The 17,705-nt window shown below is 34.8% G+C and overlaps 2 protein-coding genes across 5 annotated transcripts; both read right to left on the bottom strand.

Moving 5' to 3' along the window:
* Window positions 1–181: 181 nt before the first annotated feature.
* Window positions 182–7,110, bottom strand: DET1 (light-mediated development protein 1 / deetiolated1 (DET1)). 4 transcript variants are annotated; one of them, XM_088100535.1, is made up of 13 exons: window positions 6,952–7,084; window positions 6,599–6,683; window positions 5,902–6,005; window positions 5,027–5,457; window positions 4,709–4,937; window positions 3,826–3,999; window positions 2,874–2,942; window positions 2,735–2,791; window positions 2,025–2,111; window positions 1,764–1,928; window positions 1,566–1,661; window positions 825–924; window positions 182–600 (listed from the first exon to the last, which is right to left on the bottom strand). In XM_088100535.1, the coding sequence occupies exons 3-13, from the start codon at window positions 5,971–5,973 to the stop codon at window positions 464–466; spliced, it is 1,617 nt and encodes a 538-aa protein (XP_087956661.1). In that variant the 5' UTR covers window positions 5,974–6,005; window positions 6,599–6,683; window positions 6,952–7,084; the 3' UTR covers window positions 182–463. The 4 variants fall into 4 exon arrangements, with proteins under 4 accessions (XP_087956661.1, XP_087956660.1, XP_087956662.1 ...); XM_088100534.1 differs by lacking the exon at window positions 6,599–6,683 and having other exon boundaries at window positions 6,952–7,110; XM_088100536.1 differs by lacking the exon at window positions 6,599–6,683 and having other exon boundaries at window positions 2,025–2,105; window positions 6,952–7,110.
* A 1,660-nt stretch (window positions 7,111–8,770) lies between these two features.
* On the bottom strand, window positions 8,771–17,683 carry LOC124843376 (alpha/beta-Hydrolases superfamily protein). The gene is made up of 13 exons (XM_047320110.2): window positions 17,378–17,683; window positions 16,974–17,108; window positions 16,659–16,685; window positions 15,933–16,023; window positions 14,729–14,772; window positions 14,264–14,362; window positions 13,665–13,722; window positions 13,539–13,591; window positions 12,069–12,170; window positions 11,406–11,471; window positions 10,575–10,696; window positions 10,156–10,327; window positions 8,771–9,116 (listed from the first exon to the last, which is right to left on the bottom strand). The coding sequence occupies exons 1-13, from the start codon at window positions 17,516–17,518 to the stop codon at window positions 9,048–9,050; spliced, it is 1,179 nt and encodes a 392-aa protein (XP_047176066.1). The 5' UTR covers window positions 17,519–17,683; the 3' UTR covers window positions 8,771–9,047.
* Between the last annotated feature and the right edge of the window lie 22 nt (window positions 17,684–17,705).

The following is a 17,705-nucleotide window of genomic DNA, read 5'->3' as shown; positions in this document are numbered from 1 at the left end:
CGTATAAAGAAATCTTGTAATGCTTAGGAATGGAGACAACCAACCTTCTGTTGCCAATAAGAGTTTTTCAATACTCTTAATGATAAAATGTTCAGTAATCAGTTCAACATTTGTAAATAAAAGTACGAGAATAGAATATACATTTCTGTCATCAAATACTAAATTATGAATATTGAGATCGTAGACAGATGAAAAAGCTTTGTTGAGAATCTTATCAGGGATTGAATAAGAGTGTAATGCTATATTTCTGACATCAGACAACCATTAATTAAACTTTAAAATCAAAAGAGCAAAATTTAAAAGTACTGTCACGGCAATCATTAGAATCTGATTGAAATACCATTTTGGAAGTACCGACTAAATATACATCCTCTTGATTCAGCAGTGGAAGACAAGTATTTTGGAAGTACCGGTAATCATTAGAATCTACACTCATTTTTCTTCTTAATCTATAATTCTACGCTCATCTTCGAAAGTGGATATTTACTGAAGGCTGCAGGAACATAGTCTGCTGAACGGAGAGGGCAAGGGGCAAAATTGGATGAAAAAGGAACGAAGAGATCTTTTTTGCACGACCGTCCATACTACCAGCTTCAGGACCTAATTAACGAAGTTCGTTGAGTTTATGTCAGAAAGCAGATGAATGTTGAGTGGATAACTTGTTGATTCATGTCGGAAATAATTACCAATGCATTTCACTCTATCACGCATACTCCATATGAGAAAACCCACATCCCATCCCTTATTTTACTTTCGAAAGTGCGGGAACCTTGTCAATTTTAAGTTTAGAAAGCAATACAAGCTTGAACAAGAGAAAAACGCACCTGGTTTGATCTTAAATTTGAGAGAATATGGACGCCTCCTTAAAATGAACTTGATTGGATGGTCAGTTGACTGCCTATGTCGATCAGTTGCAGAAATCAGCTGCAAGGACGGGCAAGAATTAAAATTACGCAAGTGAAAGAACATATATTGTGTGGACTATAAAGGAGAGAAACAAAAGTTAATTAAACAACGGGATTTTTTTCATCTATTATTTAGCAAATCTTGCAGATAGTTGCGCATGTGCGTATGCTTAATGCGTGTATACAAGCAACCTCCTATTTCATGTCACCCCTCTTTTTTCAATAAAATAGGAATCTCTACATCAGTAATCGGGCCCTACAATCCATATTCCAATAACTATATCACTTTTAAGATACTAGGTGGCAACATCAGTATTGCGAAGGTCACCGGCATCTCCACCAAAACAAACTAAGCTTCAAATTTCTTTCCACACATCTAAAAGCCTCAACATTGGAAAAATGGGCATTCAACATGGTACCTTACGAAACAGGATAAAAAGAGAGGCCCTAAGCAATAAGTCCAACTGATGTTATAGTCTTTCTCCAAAGGAGGACCTCAATGTGATTCCCAATTCCAACGAAATTATTATTTGATAATGCTCATCTAACATCTGGAACTCCATTTTCAAAAGCATATACCCAACTTTGTCCAAAATATATAAAATTTAATTAAAAATAATTTTGGTCACTGAATGGAAAATAGAAACATCTATAGTAAACCTTGTCATCAAACCGGAAAAGAGATTGATCAAAGTAAGGAGAAGGACTCTGAGACTGACAGCTGAAAGGCAAAGAAGCAAGCATCTTCTTCACAAACTGCAAAACAACACACACACACATATATATATTCAGAACTCGTTAGCTTTCCTTTATCCGGAAGGAAGAGCAGAGGGGATACAACCAACAAAACCTCACTACCTGTGAAGGGTTGCTTGCCTTATCTTTTATGCTCCGTAGCTGTTCCCGTGCATGGATATTGTTTGAATGAGAAGATATGAAATTCATATATATCAAATTTCTTGATGTTGCATGAAAGTGGTCACAGAACTGCTCAAACAACAGATAAAGCTCATCTGCAGAATTCTGATAAGATTTAAAACCGAGTCACTAAAAACACCAACAGACCAACAACACATAGAACCCAAGAAGAAAATAGAACAAGATGAAAAACAAATGTACCTGATAAAATGATATGATTTCAGTTGTATCCATGTTATATACAGCAACAAAAGCAGGGTGGTGATCAGCATTTCGTGACACCTGAGGCTTGAAAGCATGAAAGATTAACACATTTGTCATATTACTTCGATAGAGCATAATGATTCCACTTGAATCTCCAGGTTGAAATTTTCTGGAATGTTTAATCAGTTAAACACCTAAACATGAGCCCTGGCCCAATTTTTTCTATCTGTACCAAATTGTAACATAAAAAAATTCATTCTTGGAGCCACTTAACTGTAAAACTCTAAAAAGTCAGTCCCTAACATGGTATGACTGCATGAGATCTCCACTGCCTAGTGATAAAGAATTCCATCCTGTCTAACCAAGTCTGATAACTAAATTAAATTTCAGTAATAGGATGGTGAAACTATGTTTTGAGGAGGCAAGTTAAAAGAAAAATACCATTTTTGTTATCAGTGTCAAGATTTAAGCATTTATCTTTGACACTAATACTTTTCAACAAGATAGGTTGACCTTTACTCTACTTCAAGTAGGACGGCCGCATATGCAAGCTAAAGGAAACAACAAATGCTATATCATTTTTATTTTATATTTAGGCTTTGGCACTCTCATATTCTTAGAAGTAATTTGCTTTCTACTCAGGGAGTCTGTGAATGGTACAATAAGAATACGGAGAGTTCAAAGGAAAAGGCACAAAGAGAACTCACCCCTCCATCTACACTACCAAACTTGATTAGCAAATGGTGTCGGTCCAAGAATTGTACCTGCCCACGAGTTAAACAGATGTAATGTTACATTCCTTAGTCAAATGTTCTTGAGATGATAAAGCTGTGTCAAAGACCCTACCTTCCAGATAATCAAATCAACATAATCTTGAAAGTGGAAGTAAAACTTCTTCCTAAGCCCTTGAATCCTCTGGTAGATGGGAGGGGAATAAAAAAAAATTATAAATTGTAAAAAAAATTTGAAAGATACGAAGATCAAGTCATATATACACAATAGCAGCCAAAGTCATGTGCCCCCACAACTTCGGAAAAACAAAATAAAAACAGCAAAAAATTCAAAACAGTAATCAGGAAAAATTGAAGGGGTAAACATTTAAAGGTACATATATGACAAACCGTTTCTTGTCACTATAAAAAGGCATTGCTGCAATATGCATGCCTGGCATTTCACATTTTAGAATATATTCTTATCCATATACATACTCATGCTTGAAATTGTCCTAATAGAGATGGGATATGCGGAAATGCAGACAACGGAAAATTAGAGAGAAGGAACACCGAAAGTGTTTATTACAGTCCAGGAATCATTAAACATACAATACAAGTGGTTAATAAAGTCAATAGGTTATCATTCAGTAACCACTATTGGAATTTGATTAACTGGTTTGTGGTTGATTCTTGAAATGAAAATTATTTTACCAACAATCCTTCATTGTAATTTCTCCTTTTAAATTAATGCAAAAAGTTTGTGTGCATCTGTAATAATGACTGTGTCGGACAACAACTAAACAAGTGCCATGCATTTCTATTCCCACACATTTATATTCCTGTGAAGACACAGAAATATGGATGTAGAGCAACAAACAGTGTTCAAATGTAAGTGACAGCATATAAGATGTGAGATTTTAAAACGATTTGCTCTAAAGAGCAAAAGGAAAGAATTTCAGTATAAGATGGGGAGGGGGATAACCTTCCAATATAATATAAGAACTGTACACGTCAATCATAGAATAAAAGCTATGTAAAATACAGGAGAATATTTTACAGCAATAAAAAAAAAATTGAAGACCAACCAATGTTTCATCTCTTTCTTCATTCCATAGTCCCTGGAATATGAATGAAAGCAATCGCTGTTTTATTCCACTCAGGAAAGAATTCTCCGGATTAGTCTGGCCTTGATGCATGTGATTTTCAATGTGGTTCCCAGGAAACTGGAGCTGTTTAATTTTGTCAGAAAATGCCATGCCCTGTCAGAATGATTGGTGATTGGCCTATATTTTTGTGAGTTTAGCTCTTTACATATGCCACAAAACCATCAGAATTATCAATATTGAGCTAGAATGGCTTCATAATTGATAAGGGATGATTGGGATGCAGTGACAATTAAAGATGACCACAAAATTATTAACTTGAACCACTGAAGCAGAATTGAAAAACATTCCCGAGATGACCCATCCCGGTGATTTGAAAAAAAAAAAATCAATTGTAAAAGCATTAAAGGACAGCCCAATGTACACGGACAAGAGTTCTCACCCAGAGTGATGTCTCTAGGGAGGTAAAAGTACACACAGCCTTAACCCTACAAGCAGATATGTTGCTTTTAGGATTTGACCCCATGACCTCTAAGTCATAAGCCAGCATCCTTGTTGCCACGCCAAGTAATGCCCTTGAATTGGACAAGTTTAAGTATCCTTAAAATAACAATTTTAGTTCAAGGGAGGACCCACTATTGAAGCATACGGGTGGCCAATGGAAAGCCCCAAGAGGAGGGAGAAGGTAAGGGAACAGAAAATGGGGTGGATTGAACTGTGAAGTTTGAACCCATGCACTCTTGTTGCATGTCCCAGTTCCACTAAATGTTACAATTTCTTTTTTCTCAAAGTCCATGACAATCTATGTAATTGTGTGCTAAAACAAAACGCATTAAAATAAAGTCAATACCAAAAGCTAACTGACCTGAGCATTGGAATTGAGAAAAAGCTGGTCATCTTCACGGCAGAATTCCCCAATAGCCCGTACATCAACAAGGTTACCAGCATCTCTTATCTGAAGAACATGTATAGTTTGATAGCGAAGTGATACAATTGCCAATAGGTCATCATACAAGAAGACACCCGTATTATGGGTTAAATTAACAAAGTCGTTACAGAAGACCTTCTTGTCCAAGATCTCTCCATCTTCCAGTCTATTTCAACAGGTGAAAAATCAGGAATTGGTCTTGTTATGATGAAGATCAGAAAAAAAAAATGAATATAAAGAATGATGAATGCGCACCTCAAGAGGTGGAAAGTTATCTTTTCAATTGAAGGAACACCATGGACAGCTCCTCCTACAGCAGGTGCATCAGGAACTTGGGCTGGCGTTGAAGTAGCAAATAGTCCAAATTGCTGGCTCTCCAAGTAAAGAAAGAAATCTTTACATATAAGCTCATTACAAGAAGCAAGTGGTACACAATATAGTTGGGTGAAAAAACTGTCAAATCTTTTAGCTCTAGATGGCAAATCATGTTTATCGCAATCTTCATCTTTGCATGAAAACGAAAGCCATCTAGGCCTATAAACGATCAGCTCCTGATAATTTCTGCTGAAACTTATAAGGTACTGTCCATCATCAGTGAATTTACGAAACAAGTGGTCTGGGCACTCAACCTCATAAATAGTGTAACTTGGCACCAAATTTTCATAGAAACACCGAGCATAATGAACCTGCAAGAATTAAATTACACCTGCAAAAATTAAATTCGATTCAGGTTCCTTCAACAGAGGAACAAGACAACAAATTCAAAAAGTGAAAGCAAATTTTCCAAATTGGCACATCATATGTATCTTTTGCATTTCAAGCTTCCACTTTAAAAACATCAGGTTATACTTGACACTGCATAACACGACCAGAATCAAATAAACTGTCCAACCTCTCTAAATACAGAAAGTGTAGACAAAGCAAAACCTTGTTTATCTTCCCTAACTCATGTTTGTGATAGTTCACCGGGGAATGTTCACATTTCCTACAATTACAACTTACAACCCAATCATTGTACAATTTCTTCTTAACACTCTCTTCCCCAAAAAAAGGTGGCTAAAGAAGACAACACATGTAATAATTCTCAGAAAAAACAACAATAAATAATATTGGTAGTGAAAAGAAATTACACTAGTGCCAGGAGGAGGAGTGCAAATCTGACGATTAAAAATCCTAGCCACAATATTGCTGCTTCTGTACATTAAAGCGTGTCCACAAACCGGAAAGGTTCACCCTAGAAACGAAGAAACGAATTTTTCATGTCAGAAAAGTTATATCTACAAAATTAATATTTTTAATATTATGTTAATGAAATATTTATAAAAAATAAATGGTCACAGCCGGCATATTCAAATCAAAATTATCCAAAGTCAATGACAATGTATGTAAAGCAAGATGAGTAATTTATGTATTTGAACGTGGAAATGCTTGATTAAGAGATGACAAAAATGATGACTACACAAGATATAATGAGGAGAGAGTAAAAAATATTCAGGAATTAAAAAATGAGGACCGAAATAAGATTGAAATAATATACAAACACTTGCAAACTTCTTGGAAAACACGTACAAGAGAAGAAATAGGAATATAAAATCAATCAAACTCTCCAATAAGTTCTAATCAAGTATGCACTTCAACTTTTGAAAAATGAGCTGATTTCAAATTATGACAAGGCTATCATTTATACACGTGTTGTTTGAGAAGCTCGTCTAAAATGGGAACTGATAAAGCAGGAGTAGAAAAGGCCAATCTAAGTCATCTAGAGTGTGTGAAACATGTGCTAAGAGTCCTAAAAATTATACATGCAATAGTTTAGGGTTGACGAACCTCAAACCGAATCCGAGAGTGCGTTGCAATAACAACTATCATTCTTTCGCTAATAATAAATTGAAGACGCTATCATCACCTAAATCTTAAAATCAGCAGCGTACACTACTTAGTTTCACCCTTAGGTGGATCTTAACGAAATGAAACCTAGCCGCAGTTCAGAATTCAGATTCAGCAGTCAACTCATCCTAGTTTAAAACTCGGTATTATTGCGATACAATTACATTTTCACACATTCAACAAAGAAGTTGAACGGATAAAGCGAGTTAAATCAGCGTTCAGAAAATTGAACCTAAAACAATAATCGGAAAAAGAGAGAATTAGAGATTGCGCGCTGAGAAAGAAGAGCTTACCGGTGGCCACAGTGAGAAACGCCGTTGACGGAAGAAAGGAGAGAAGAGTAGAATCGAGAGAGAGAATGAGAGCGAGAAATTTTTGTTGTGTTGTCTTGCGTTGTGTTTGAGGGGTTGGGGTTGGGTAAATAAAAAGTGAGTTTGGAGATGCCACGTCACATGCATGTGTTCATCTCTATTTATTTCCCTTTGCAACTTGCAAAAATGGATTAAGCACCACAACTATCCTTTCATTCCTTTTCTTCTTTTTCCCTTTCTTTCTCTAGTTTTTAGGATAAGGTGCACCACAAAATGATTTAATGCGAATAATAATAATAATTTTATTTGATAGAAATGGAATATCATATAATAACAAATAAATTTTATTAAATCTGGATCAACATTTTTTTTATTTCTGTTTATCACAAAATTATATTTCTGTTTATCCAAAAATCATATACTACGAAGTCAAATATGTTAAGCTACGTAAATATTTTATCAATACATATCAGATAATAAAAAATTATGTTAGTTATAATTTAATTATTATTATATTTTGTGTAAACATCATTTTTATGAAGAATTATAGGATTTATATATATATATATATACTATTCTAATTTTTAAAATAAAATATCATAATTATTCTTTAAATTTTTTTACAAAATACAATTAGATCAATCATTACTAATATTCAAAAGGATTTTACAAAACAAATTTGTAATATAACAAGGAGTATTTAAAGTTTTTTAGCAAGGATCCTTTTAAAATGCATGCATCTATTTATGAATATTCGTGTATATTATAGAGAACCTTTTTCATTTTAGACAATTATTGTATTTAGTAATTGTCATGGTTATTCTTAATTTAGATATCATTGGACAATGTTAAGATACTCCTTACACTGCAATTTTGCCATGTTAAAAGAATACAAAATATCATTACACAATTGTTAAAATTGAATCAAAGGATTGAGAATTTTTTTTTTCTTCTGACGGTATACAATTATTTTTGTTAGTAACTCTATCATTAAAAATCATAAAATCATTAGTTTCGATAATCAAAATCCTGTAGTCGGGTTTTTCAAAAATGTATCTTTAATTTTTAATAATTTTCAACCAATAATAAAGAATGCATTACAAAAAGTGTATAAGATAATATCGTATTATTGGCATTGTCATTGTATACAAATAAAATTTAAAAGTGCTAACATTATTAATGAATTGGTTGAAGGCATGAAAATTATAGTTTTCGTATTAGAAAATGATTTGCACCACAATAGAAATGGTGCTATTATTGATAGTACATAGAACGTGGCCTAGTTTTGACCCCATGAATAGCATGATCAGTAACCAAAATAGCATCATACAAGACCAAGCCGACAATCATGCCATTGAACTTTATAAATGAATCACTTACAAGATTACAACCTGGAAAAGTTTGCCATTCACGAATATAAATTTTCTACAGAGTTTTTTTTTTTTTGTGTAAGCATCGATCATAGTTTATTGTTTATGAAGTATGCAACGATTATTATTTTAATGTATGGATAGAAAACTAGTTTTTGTTATTCAATTTTAATTATGGATGCATTAATCCTTTTTAAGTTCAGATTTTGACAGAATTTTCAGTTCAGAAGGACAGTTGCAAACGCAAATCCCTGCAAGAGCAACATTGTGCTAACACAGGATCAAGTGGGTAAGAGAGAGTTGATTAATTTTTGAAACTTCACAGTATTTATTTCCATAAGTAAACTGTGCATCTTTTTCCAACATATTTATTAGAACTGGTATTTGCAATTGCAGAGAAACATCAAATCGCAACGGAAGCACTAAGGAAGGACATAAAAACACAGAAAGGAATGTGATATTTAAGTAGTGGAGAATTACCTGCGGACAAAGCAACCAAAGCAACGATCGTACAATTGGACATCAACGCTACTTGCAGATGACATAAAACATGGGATGGGAGGAGATTTAATGAATAGGGTAACGATAAAAATTATTACAGTGAAAAAAATAAAATAGCATATACAAAAGGGATAACTAAACAAAGAAAATGGGAAGGAATGGCGTCAAACTTCGAAGGGAAAATCCCATCTAGTAGACATTGCAATCTCAGGTCTTGCCTCCCTGGAAAGATGATGACAGTATCCTGAAGAGTCCGTCTGGGTTATCAGCATGCACCTGTTCAGAGAAAAAGTAAATCAATCCTCTTTTAAATGGAATCACAAACAGTCCAAATGGCGTATAATTCATCCTCATTACATCATTAATATGTAACTACATAACAAAATTTCAAATCTTAGTAAAACAACAGAGTGAGAACAGTGGAAGAATCTAACCACCACTTAAATCACTAAACATGTGGATGTAATCCCTTTCTCCTATCGCTAACAATACATGATGCTCTAAACGAATTCCTCAGTTTTTGACTAGCAAGAAAACACTTAATATCAACTTCGGGAAATTTTTCCAAGAATATACCTTGTCCTTTTCAGGAGAGAAAATACTATTTGCATCAAAATAAATTTATGCGTATGGTAAACGCTTCAGCCCTTAGCTTTTGACACGGATGCGTGGGGGAAACAATATATGCAGAGATATGGGGATCTATGCTAGTCTACTTAATCACTTACTTTTCTAAAACAACTCTTATTAGCCTCCAAATACATTAAATCATTGACCAAACATAAAAAAGGGGATAACGTTTAACATTTTGCAGCGTTATCAATGGCAGATGGCATGTGGCAGAAAAGCAAAATTCTGTCGCACACGGTTGCAGTATGGTACCGTCATAGCAGACCCCTCTTCACGAATTGTCTAAAGGTAGTTGGCAAAAATATCCAGCATGCTATTCTACCATGGTGCTACCATTTAACAACGTTGATCTTTAGACGAAAGACAGCTGATAGCGTGCAATGTTCCCAAGCCTTAGGGGTAAAACCTGAAAATGTCTGTCTTGCCACTACATTACTAAAAAGGGTCAACCCCTCACTTTTGAGAATTCATTTTATCCGTTTTTACCAGTATCGTGAAGTTTCCATGTTATCTCCTAGTATTAATATCTATTTAATAGTAAATAAAATCACCAGCCCTAACTATTCCCTATAATCCAGGATGCTATATTGAAAGTATTTTGGACGATAGCATAGATCTCGAAAGGTTAAAGACAGGTACGGGAGGAGATCGTTCTATAAAAAAATAACTGAATGACATAACATACCCAGTGGCCAGCATCTTCAAGGACGTGCATTTCAACTCCACCTCCTTCCTCAGCTGCAAGCTCTTCAGCCGCATGGATCCGCCGAAGATCTTCAAGAGCCCATCTATGCAAGCTTCTTTCTGCTTTCAAAAAGTTCATATGCACTCCACGAGGTACATCTTCAACAATTTTCCTATGAACAGAAGCACAAAGCATTATTGGTTCCACAATCTTCCGTGTGGAAAGATTAAGTTCATAATTAAATGTGATTTCCTTCAGCAAACAGCCTAATATAAAATTAACAATCATACTTATATAGGACCTGGCACTGCCATTCTAATTCATACTGAAAGCAGGAAGGACCCGTCTCAACCAAAGAAGTAGGGCAGATAAATCAATATATCACAGCTAACATTGTCACCATGGATAACAGTATGTACCACAAATTTGTTTCTTCATAGGATTGATACATTTCTGCAATCCCCCTTAGGTCAAACACCCATGCAAAGCCAGACGATTGTGAACCACAAGAGCTGGAAGGTCGCAGGTTAGTCACAACCCACTAGACATGGTAACAGAAGAAAAAAAAATTAATACAGACAAAAATTGCCAAAAAAATCTATTGTTTTTATCTTTATTTATTTTAAAGTGAGTTATGTTAATTTTGTAGCATCCAACTTATTCATCAGGATAACAAAGCTCTTGAAATTTTGTTTAATCAATCGTCTGGTGAAACAATTATAAATGTGACAAATCAGATAGGCAAGCAAACTGTACTTTCCAAAAGAAGTAAAAACCAAGTGTTCATCTATGAATAGTTGATACAGATATGTTCATAATTGACTGACTAGTTTTACATTTGGACTGATTTTCTAACTCAATTTACACGTACAGGCCATGTGCAGACTGTTAAATTTTGTTGCAGTATTATAAACATCTCCCATCACTTGATGCCAATTTTATAAACTTTTTACTTTAGAATTTATAGTGCCTTCAAGGCACCAAAATTTACCATTAATCATGCATTCTATAATTATTATGACACCATTCTAGCATAAAATGACAGTGAAAGCCTGAAGGGTCAAAAGGTGCAAACAGGGTAGTGGCAAACTACTTTACTGGGCATGTGCTTCACCAACAATGGCCATATTTATATATCATCAGTGATTCATAAAAAGTATACAGTATCCAACTAAACACGAAATTTCTGACACGTACTCTCAATAAACATGATATTTCTAACACTATATCAAAGTATACCATAGTTGTACCTGTGCCACATCATTGGAAAATCCTTGTTGGATAAGAGCTCGTACAACTTCGTGCTTTGTAGATATCTTCCTTGAGGAAATGATCATAGAAAAATAAAAGGTTAGGTCACAATATAGCACCAAAAGTAAAAGCATTTTGTAAATTTATTCATAAAAAAGAAGCTAAAGTGTAAAGGAAGATATTTATTATGCTACTGAGCTGCCAATCCAAAGTGCACAAAATGTAAATAATAAAAGTAAATTTACATAGAAATTACAATGGCGGTCAGCTTTGTTCCCATAATTCCCTATATTTTTTCTTTCCCCCCTCTTTATACTCCTCTACATTGTAGTTGAATGGCCAATCGCATCGCCTATCAGAGAGAGCTTAAATTTTGAATCGGGACAATTTTGATAGTGATGTGTCAAAGCACTTGTACCATTTTCACAATTTTGTACACACAATTGGTTGCTTTGACGATCACGTACTTGACAACAATGTCATACTTGCGATTTTCATGCATCATTATCGAAACATGAATTTTGATCAAACTCAACAACCAAATCTTAAAATTGAGGAATTAAAACAAAAGTGACACATTGAATCAAATTAACATCTACTATATTTGTTTCTCTCTGAAAGAAATATTAATTGAAAGGGATAAAAAAAGAATAAGGATCTACCTCCTTGGGCAGTGTGCTTAGAAAGGATATAAGTTCTGCTGGATGATCTTCTCCGTCTCCACCAGCTCGAACTTTTCCAGGCGTTGCATCCAGAACCCAAGCCTTCAAATAGCACAGTTAACAAGTATGAAACAGTTCAGAAGCACTCAAACATATATACAGACATACAAAACAGAAACTACAGTTAAATCCTTGTCAACTCTTACTTTTTTAACCGGCTGATTTTTTAGTAGTCTTAATTCATTATGTTCATCTTTTTAAAGTCTCACTTTTTTAATATGTATTCAATTTTCAGGAGTTTCAGAGGGGTCCAATCTGAAAATAGATCTCACATATGAACCAATATTATTTTGAGAACCTCCTTAATGACTATATTTGAGATACACAGTTAAGTAATGATGAGTAACTTCTGGTCCCTTTATCTGGCATCTTCAGTCCCTGATGAGTACCTCTGATCAGAAGAATCCCCTTCCCTCAACACAAAGACTCGTCATCTCTGCCATTTGCATGCAACCCCTCATGCATGCATCTCTCCTCTGCTCATTTTGTCACACACAGAAGGACATGTAATGTAAGCGTGATGCTTTTTCCAACCACCATACTCCTCCAGCATCTTTTCGGCTGATCCTTAATCAGATATGTTTTTCCAAACTCTCAACTACACCAGTGACATAACTCCAGCTTCAATCACACTAACCGAATTCCAGTGAAGTATTTCCATTGTTTCCATTCTCACAAACTACAGTAACTAGTAGCCACTTACTCCATCAGTGGTGTTCTCTTTATTTGGATAGAATTTTTCAGTCCACTCACTTGAGCCAATAGGCATAGATTTCAACAGAGTTCAATTGTCTATTCACCACAGGAAATTTGGCTGCATTTAGCTGTGTTTGCCACCATAAGGCTGGATTCATTGGTCACAAGCTAGGAGCATAATAGCTCCATCGTGAGGGTGGCTGTCATAATTAAATGGTTAACAGCACACTTTAGTTATTACTATTTCTACAATTGATGTTTAATTCCTCTGGTAATTGAACCTCTATAGAGTATAATTACCAACCTGTGAGGGTTGTGCACACTTTAAACATCAAATGACCATCTAAATCCAATACTCATAGTAAGCATTTTATCCTACCAGACAATTTTTCTGTGCATCTTCATGAATAGTATAATACATAGATTCAAGCTAACTTATCACCATAGCAAAAAATATATTTCATGGAGAATAAATTCATATCATCCTAGGAGTTTCTCCATCTGAGCCTCATGCATATATTCTAGTGTCAGCACAATTAAGGGAAACTGCTATACATCCTCCATTATCCATATTTTCATCCTTAAAGCATTGTTAAATGTTATATTGGAAATGGGATTTAAAAACCAACATGCTGCATATTGTTAACACATAAAAATAGTTGATAGCTGATACTTCATCCAGCAAAAGCAAACACGAATGGAGTTTGGACTTACTCTAACTGGCCGAGCAAGAGGCTTTGCAGCTTGGTCCACCATGCTCAAAACAACTGAAAAATGGACGAATGTATACTGAAAAAAAGGCACTTAAAAATTAACTTAATCAAAGAATCAGTGACTAACCTTTCCCCCCAAAACTATGACCAACTAGCACACGAGGTGTTATTCTTAGATCTCGAACCTATCCACAAGAACAAAGAGGAAGTAATTACAAGAAAGGAAAAATAAATTACATGTATACAGAACCGCAAGAATTTAATCAACAAGCAAGTTTGACCTAAATTTTTAACATTCCAAGGTTTTCTATCTATAGCAAAAATATTCCCTTAACTCAAAAAATGTTTCGATTTGAAAAAAAAACAAGGAATTTTAATTCCCACAAATTGATATCATTTAGCATTTTAAAAATTTAAAAAGGACGGCATACTGCAATTAAAATTAAGGGGTGCGGTAAAGCCAATAAATATTTGAGGAATTCACCCAAACAAGAGAGAGACCGTAAATCATGAAAGACAAAGAAGACAAAGGAAGGGTCAGGGTGAGTTGCAAGTACCCAAGGAAATGCAAATGGTTGAAAACTAGATTTTCCATACAGTAGAACAAAAGTTTAAATCTCATTAGGAATGGGTGGAGTGAATTTAATAGACCCTCTCCCATATTCCTTAGGAAACCTACCACATATATGTGACAATGATTAAAGAAACATAATAAAGAAAACGCACTAGTTTTAGAACGTCACTAGCAGCAGATGCTACAGTATGGGGACCTCTCTTCTTCATTGATGCTGAATCACCGTGACATCGTAGGTCTACTAAAAGGATCTGTCAATGCAAACAAAAAGAAATAAAACAGGATTCAGACTTTTGTAAATCCAAATTATTGGACCCCTACTCTCAAAATTTAAGATACCCAAAAAACAAAATATTATCTAATCAGAGTCAAATAATTTGATCCAAACTCATCACCCAACAATAAACCAGAAAGTGTTGCATCGTCCATTTTAAACAGAATCTTTTTAACAAAGTTTTAAATTCGTGACTATAAATGGTTTGTTGGCAGTGCAGGTATTTCCATGCTATCAGAGGATTAAAATTAATTTCATATGAATAATACCTGCTATAACAATAAATATTAACATGTCAAATAGTACCTTAGACAACTCAGCATAACAATTTAAAGTAAAATACCTGCCATGTAGGAAACTCTAGAGCCAATCTCCTAGCAAAACTTCCTGCAATATCACTCTTTCAGCAGCAAACTATGAAACTAACTAACAGTTTCTTCTTTCTCAATATATTTGACTGCAAACCAGAAATACTTCTTTGCAAATATAACATCAAACTTAAATATCAGAAACCACATGAAAACTACAACAAAAACAAAATATCCACAAAAATAAAAAAAAAAAGATTTAGCTCCATATAATAATAAAGCTAAGGGTAAGTGACTCGTTTATTGTTCTATTAACACACTACAAATATTTCTCCTTAACAAAACCACATAAGGATGTCAGCATTTAACTACCCAATGTATAAATACATGTCAATTGACTTAGACTTCCAATCTTTTAACCAACAAAGCTTCTTGTGAAATTAAAGAAGGATGAATAAGTTAAATTTAGTTTATTTATATGTCAAGAAAACTTGAAAAGACTCAGAGAGCAAATAATCAACCAAGGACCAACTTTCTAATAGGATGAATGTGCACCAACAAAGAAATCCTACAAATCACGCTTATAGTCATAACCCACAAGAAATTCCAGAAAAAGCTTGAACTTCTTATGTTTTAGGGAACTTAATCTTTCTCATTTTAGTCTCTATAATTTCAATCAACTCAACATTAGATTTTCATGCAATACTACAATATCTTTCTGATGAATGGCTGCACTAGTAACGAAAAGAGACATATGTGCACCTATCAGCTATAATCAACAGCAAGAGAAACAGTACTGAACCTAAAAGAATATGAATCATACCTATAGAATTGGAAATATAAGAAACAAAATGGGTTTTTTTAGAAAGTACAAATAGATGAACTTAAAAGTGTATCTAAGCCCATTACTCAAAAAGTTACATGAAACAAAATGATAGGGATTATATGCCTTTTCATTGAAATTGTCCAAGTCAAACTTATATACTTGCACATACTAATTCATAATGCATTTCACCTGAACAAAAAGGAGCTTTGGAACGATCAGTCATAAATAACCAGATCTCCAGCCTAGCTACTCTAAAGGAGCATGTAGAACAGAAAAGTGATTTGATCAATGAAGAACACATTGTTGCCAAATCATAACCATGCACAACACATAGAAACAATTCAGGCCATGCATAAAATTTATATCACCAAAGGCTTGCAAAAATAAAATAAAATGTACACAGAACAACCCACCCCAGTTTTTCCTGCATCCTAGGATCCCATGCAGAAAAACAGCTGTTGGTGGATCAGGTAAAGATCTGTCCATAACAGAACTCCATCTCACCTATATAGGAAATTATGCCAGCATATTAGTCTCTTATAGCTTTACACAACATCATATTAATGAGATTCGTTAACTTATGAAAATACACGAGGATTGCAGCAATCCAATGTTATATTACTAACTTTTGTCTAAATATCCTCATATAGTTTCAAAACAATTTTGTGAAGAAGCCATTAATGGATTTGTACGGTCAACAACTTTTTTGTTCCATATCAGTGCTTAATATCATTAAGAGTGTGTTTGGTTTAGCAACTTAATTAAGCATTTATTCATGTCATGAGCTCTTATATTAGGGCTTAAACCATAAATTTAGCCATGGAATTTATTGGAATAAGTTAAAATGAGCTTATTCTGATTGATACATAAAGAAGTTTATAGGAGTCAAACTAGATGCCCAAAAGCCATTACATCTTCCAGACATCCCTAAAGCCAACCCCACCTTGTGGGAAAAGGCTTAGTAGTGATTGTTGTTATTAGATTTAAAAATGAACACAGCCACTCTTTCAACCACATAAATATTCTAATGGATTGAATGGAACACCCTAAATCTAGAAAGTAAAAAGATTAATTCTCTGAAAACTGAAAACTAAATCCCATTAGATGAAATGGCGAGGCAATAAATAAATAATACTTACAAGTTCCCCCTGAATCAAATCATATGCCTGCAGACAAGGACGCACAAAAATCTCAGTTACAATAAACAAGGATAAATTAGATACTACGTTTTTGAAGAGGAAAGCATTAGTTGTATTTTGCCATCAGAATTGAGAACTTGGACTCTATTTTTTATTATCTGTTCACTAAACACACTAAACAAACTTCATAGTTGACGGACTTTGCAACTAAGAAAATACAACAAACGTCTCTTCTCTTTTTACAGTGCCAATGTAAACACACGATTGAAGCAAATGAATTAACCCCAAAACGCATGGAATGAGGATTCAGATTACCAAGATGCTAGAGGAGGTGGCCACCTCCCCTTTTTTCCCAACAGTGTTGCCCACTAATGCCATTGATATGGTCTGGCCATTAACTCCCCGCCTAGAGTGGCCAAGAGCTAACCGAGAAACGTTGAATTTGTCATTCTACACAAAAAAAGAACCCATACATAACGTGAGAGGTACGATGTCTCAAAGACTCAACGCAATGAACGTATCACGGAACAGACACTTAACAATTGCGCAACTAAATACAAAGCGCAAACGGCAACATTAGCATCAACTTATTTTCTTGGCTAAGTTAATACAAATTCCGATCAAATTCAGCAGTAAAATTTGCGATCATGACATATGACGTATGCTAAATTTGCAACACATTGAAATTATCGAAGAAACTATAAAGCCAAGAAATGCACCTCGGAGAGACGAAGAAGTGGAGACGTGACCTTGCAATTCCTCCATGCAGCTGAGGTGAATTTGGTCTTCCGGTCCGACGAGTTAATCCCCGCCACCGCCGCGGCGGTGCAGCAGGGCGAGGACTGAGAGAAAAGCGGCATCTAAAGAGAATGCAAATGCAGATCGGAAAAAAGTGGAAGAGGAAAGAATGGGGGCGGAGGAAAGCAGCAAACAATGCTGTGGCGCCGTTGGCGGAGAAAGAAAGAGAGAGGGGCGCCAATATCTTTCTTTCTATGTCACGGTCGGTTACCAAAGAAGTAAGAAATAAATGCGCGAGTTCTTTATTTA

Source organism: Vigna umbellata, chromosome 10 (genome assembly GCF_029865625.1).
Source record: "Vigna umbellata cultivar VRB3 chromosome 10, Vumbellata_1.0, whole genome shotgun sequence".
NCBI lineage: Eukaryota > Viridiplantae > Streptophyta > Magnoliopsida > Fabales > Fabaceae > Vigna > Vigna umbellata.
Note: the sequence above shows the minus strand (reverse complement) of the source record. Positions and strands in the feature narration are given on the sequence as shown.

What these genes read in the sequence shown, in the direction of transcription:
- LOC124843376 (XM_047320110.2), bottom strand. Translation starts at nt 17,518, where the DNA reads ATGCCGCTTTTCTCTCAGTCCTCGCCCTGCTGCACCGCCGCGGCGGTG. An exon ending in CCACCTCCTCTAGCATCTTG is followed by an intron (nt 16,686 to 16,973) that starts GTAATCTGAATC and finishes CCTTGTCTGCAG; the next exon opens with GCATATGATTTGATTCAGGG. An exon ending in TCATAGTTTTGGGGGGAAAG is followed by an intron (nt 13,592 to 13,664) that starts GTTAGTCACTGA and finishes TCCATTTTTCAG; the next exon opens with TTGTTTTGAGCATGGTGGAC.
- DET1 (XM_088100534.1), bottom strand. Translation starts at nt 5,973, where the DNA reads ATGTACAGAAGCAGCAATATTGTGGCTAGGATTTTTAATCGTCAGATT. An exon ending in AAGAAAGAGATGAAACATTG is followed by an intron (nt 2,943 to 3,825) that starts GTTGGTCTTCAA and finishes CCCATCTACCAG; the next exon opens with AGGATTCAAGGGCTTAGGAA. An exon ending in TTGGTAGTGTAGATGGAGGG is followed by an intron (nt 2,112 to 2,734) that starts GTGAGTTCTCTT and finishes CATGCTTTCAAG; the next exon opens with CCTCAGGTGTCACGAAATGC.